The sequence below is a fragment of the Austrofundulus limnaeus genome, unplaced genomic scaffold, assembly GCF_001266775.1.
Source record: "Austrofundulus limnaeus strain Quisiro unplaced genomic scaffold, Austrofundulus_limnaeus-1.0 Scaffold341, whole genome shotgun sequence".
Classification (NCBI taxonomy): Eukaryota; Metazoa; Chordata; class Actinopteri; order Cyprinodontiformes; family Rivulidae; genus Austrofundulus; species Austrofundulus limnaeus.
This window is the reverse complement of record NW_013952743.1, coordinates 236,794-239,103: the sequence shown is the minus strand read 5'-3', so window position 1 is coordinate 239,103 and position 2,310 is coordinate 236,794. Positions and strand designations below refer to the sequence as shown.

At 39.0% G+C, this 2,310-nt stretch overlaps 1 protein-coding gene across 3 annotated transcripts in view; it reads right to left on the bottom strand.

Moving 5' to 3' along the window:
• The window catches only part of dpp4 (dipeptidyl-peptidase 4), a gene marked incomplete at its 3' end in the record, with an annotated part of 67,212 nt that overhangs the window by 2,596 nt on the left and 62,306 nt on the right, over positions 1-2,310 (bottom strand). For all 3 annotated transcript variants that reach the window (XM_014022747.1, XM_014022748.1, XM_014022749.1), the window contains 5 exon segments: positions 712-784; positions 868-926; positions 1,430-1,529; positions 1,737-1,791; positions 1,974-2,168. In XM_014022747.1, the coding sequence (XP_013878201.1) occupies positions 712-784; positions 868-926; positions 1,430-1,529; positions 1,737-1,791; positions 1,974-2,168 (482 nt within the window).

Sequence of the window (2,310 nt, the reverse complement as noted above, 5' to 3'; positions counted from 1 at the left end):
TCTGAAATATTTTTGGCGTACGCCATTTCTGCCTTTTGGCCGTACATTTACTTTTATTATGGTTTCCACGCAATCCTTTATAAATGAGACCCCAGTTCTTCTGTGTTTGTCTCTTTCCTGTCCTCCAACCAGCCGGTGGAGGCAGATGGCCGCCTGTCCTGAGCCTGGTTCTGCTGGAGGTTTCTTCCTGATTAGCAGGGAGTTTTTCCTCTCCACTGTTTGCTCAGGATGGGAGACTGTGATGAAGTGATTCAACGCAGCCTGCTGGTTTCTTTAGATTGTTTTTTTTTCTTGTACCCTGAGATGTTTGTTATGACTTGGTGCTGTATAAATAAACTGAATTGAATTGAATTGAATTTAAATCAAAAATTTCTAAAACTTTTGTCTTCAGAAATAATCCGTTCATGCTTTAAATTTCCTTAGAAATTAAACCCTTTTTCACTCTCGAGACGTCCCTTCGTATAACCTTTGGCATTCTTGTACAACTTGAAAAATCCTTTTTTTAAATGTAGGGCTGGAGTGACCAATAAAAATTAAGTTTTCAAACCTCTTGTAAACAAAACTGAGTTGCTGTCCAACAAACTATGTACAATTTTGAAGATTTGATGAAGATTTGAAAATAACAATAAATCACTATTGAACAWTTTCTTCATTGTGACTCATTTTACCAGCACAGATGACATAAAGATATTAAATAGTTACGATACTCACCATCAGCTGTCCCATGAACCAGAAGATAATCCACTGAGTGGAATTTCTCAGCTCTGGCAGTTACTGTTGAGGTCTGCACAATCAGCTTTGTGTTTAGGCAAAAATAACTCATTTAAACTGACACAATATTGGAAAAAAAATCCCCATAAAACTTACAGCATAGCCCACAACGTTTTCTGACGGCTGCAACATATAGCGCTCTGTGTAGATGGAGTCTGTGAAAAACAGATAAATATATTTTGTCTGGCTGTTAAAGTGGATGGGACCAGTTCCAGTGGTGGGCACACTTCTGCTAACAGCTAATAGTGAAACAAACTTTTAATTTAGCAGATTAGCTTCTTCACTAACTTTGAAAACTATTAACATAATTAGCTTCTTTAAGTCAGCTAACTAACAAGCTAATATCAACAGGTTTGTGTCAGTCCACCAGTCTTCAGTTGGAAGGAGACAGCTGTCTTAGTGGTTAGCTGTTAGCTTTAGCTTCTGCTATTTTCTTTCCATCTTTAGCATTAGTAAAGCCAATGCTTGGGTTAGTTGTGCCCACCACTAATAAAATATCACAATTTATTCATATTTGCATACCCATGTAAAGTACGTAACAATTTAAAGTGATTCAAAGTAAAAACTTTGCTTGTTTTGTTTTATTGTGCCTTCAATGAGCCATGCTTGCGTCAGGGGGCAGCCCAATGAGGTGCACCTATTAAAAAACAGCAAATACCATAATAATCCCATTTGGAAACAGGAGCCACAGCCATTCCACATTTGAAGACCCCACTGCCAGAACCCAGGACCATGGAAGTCACGTATCCACCGTAGGACTGTGAAGACAAAACCACTTATTTACAGCAGCTCATCTCTTCCCCAATGACCAGATGTACTGACATCAGGGTGAATCATTAACTTCCTGTTAGAGTCTTTTCTCGCCCTTTGAACTATGACTTAACCTCATTGTGTTAGACAAACCAAGCAATTACTGTAGTAAATGATACCAGCACAAGTGCTCTTACCAAATCTGGAGTACTTACCCATCCCCAAATAGCAACCCTGTTTTTATCAATGAAGCCCATTTTGATGAATTCCCTTAACAAAAAAATGACAAAACAAATAATTATTATTATTTCCATCGCACCACATTAAACTGTAGACTGGAACATTTAACCAGAGAAACACTTCAAATCAGGTTTCATCAAGCTTTGCAGCCTGTGGGGGGATGMTTGTTACACATTCACTGACTTGTCTCAACCGGTCTCTGCTCATCTTACCTTGTTGCCTTTATCTGATCTTCCACCTCGTCGGTCCCCAGACGTCTGTAGATTTTGTGCATTAACACATCGCCTTGGTAACCACTTCCACTTCCGTCGAAGCTCGCCACGATGACTTTCTCAGTGCTTGCCAGGTAGGTGGACCAGTTCACCCTGTACCTGAGGTCCACTTTCTGACTGCAGGGACCGGCGTACCTGAAGGTGGCAGAATCCCTCTCAATATACAAGCAATTCTTTTCATTTTTTAAATCTATCTATCTATCTATCTATCTATCTATCTATCTATCTATCTATCTATCTATCTATCTATCTATCTATCTATCTATCTATCTATCTA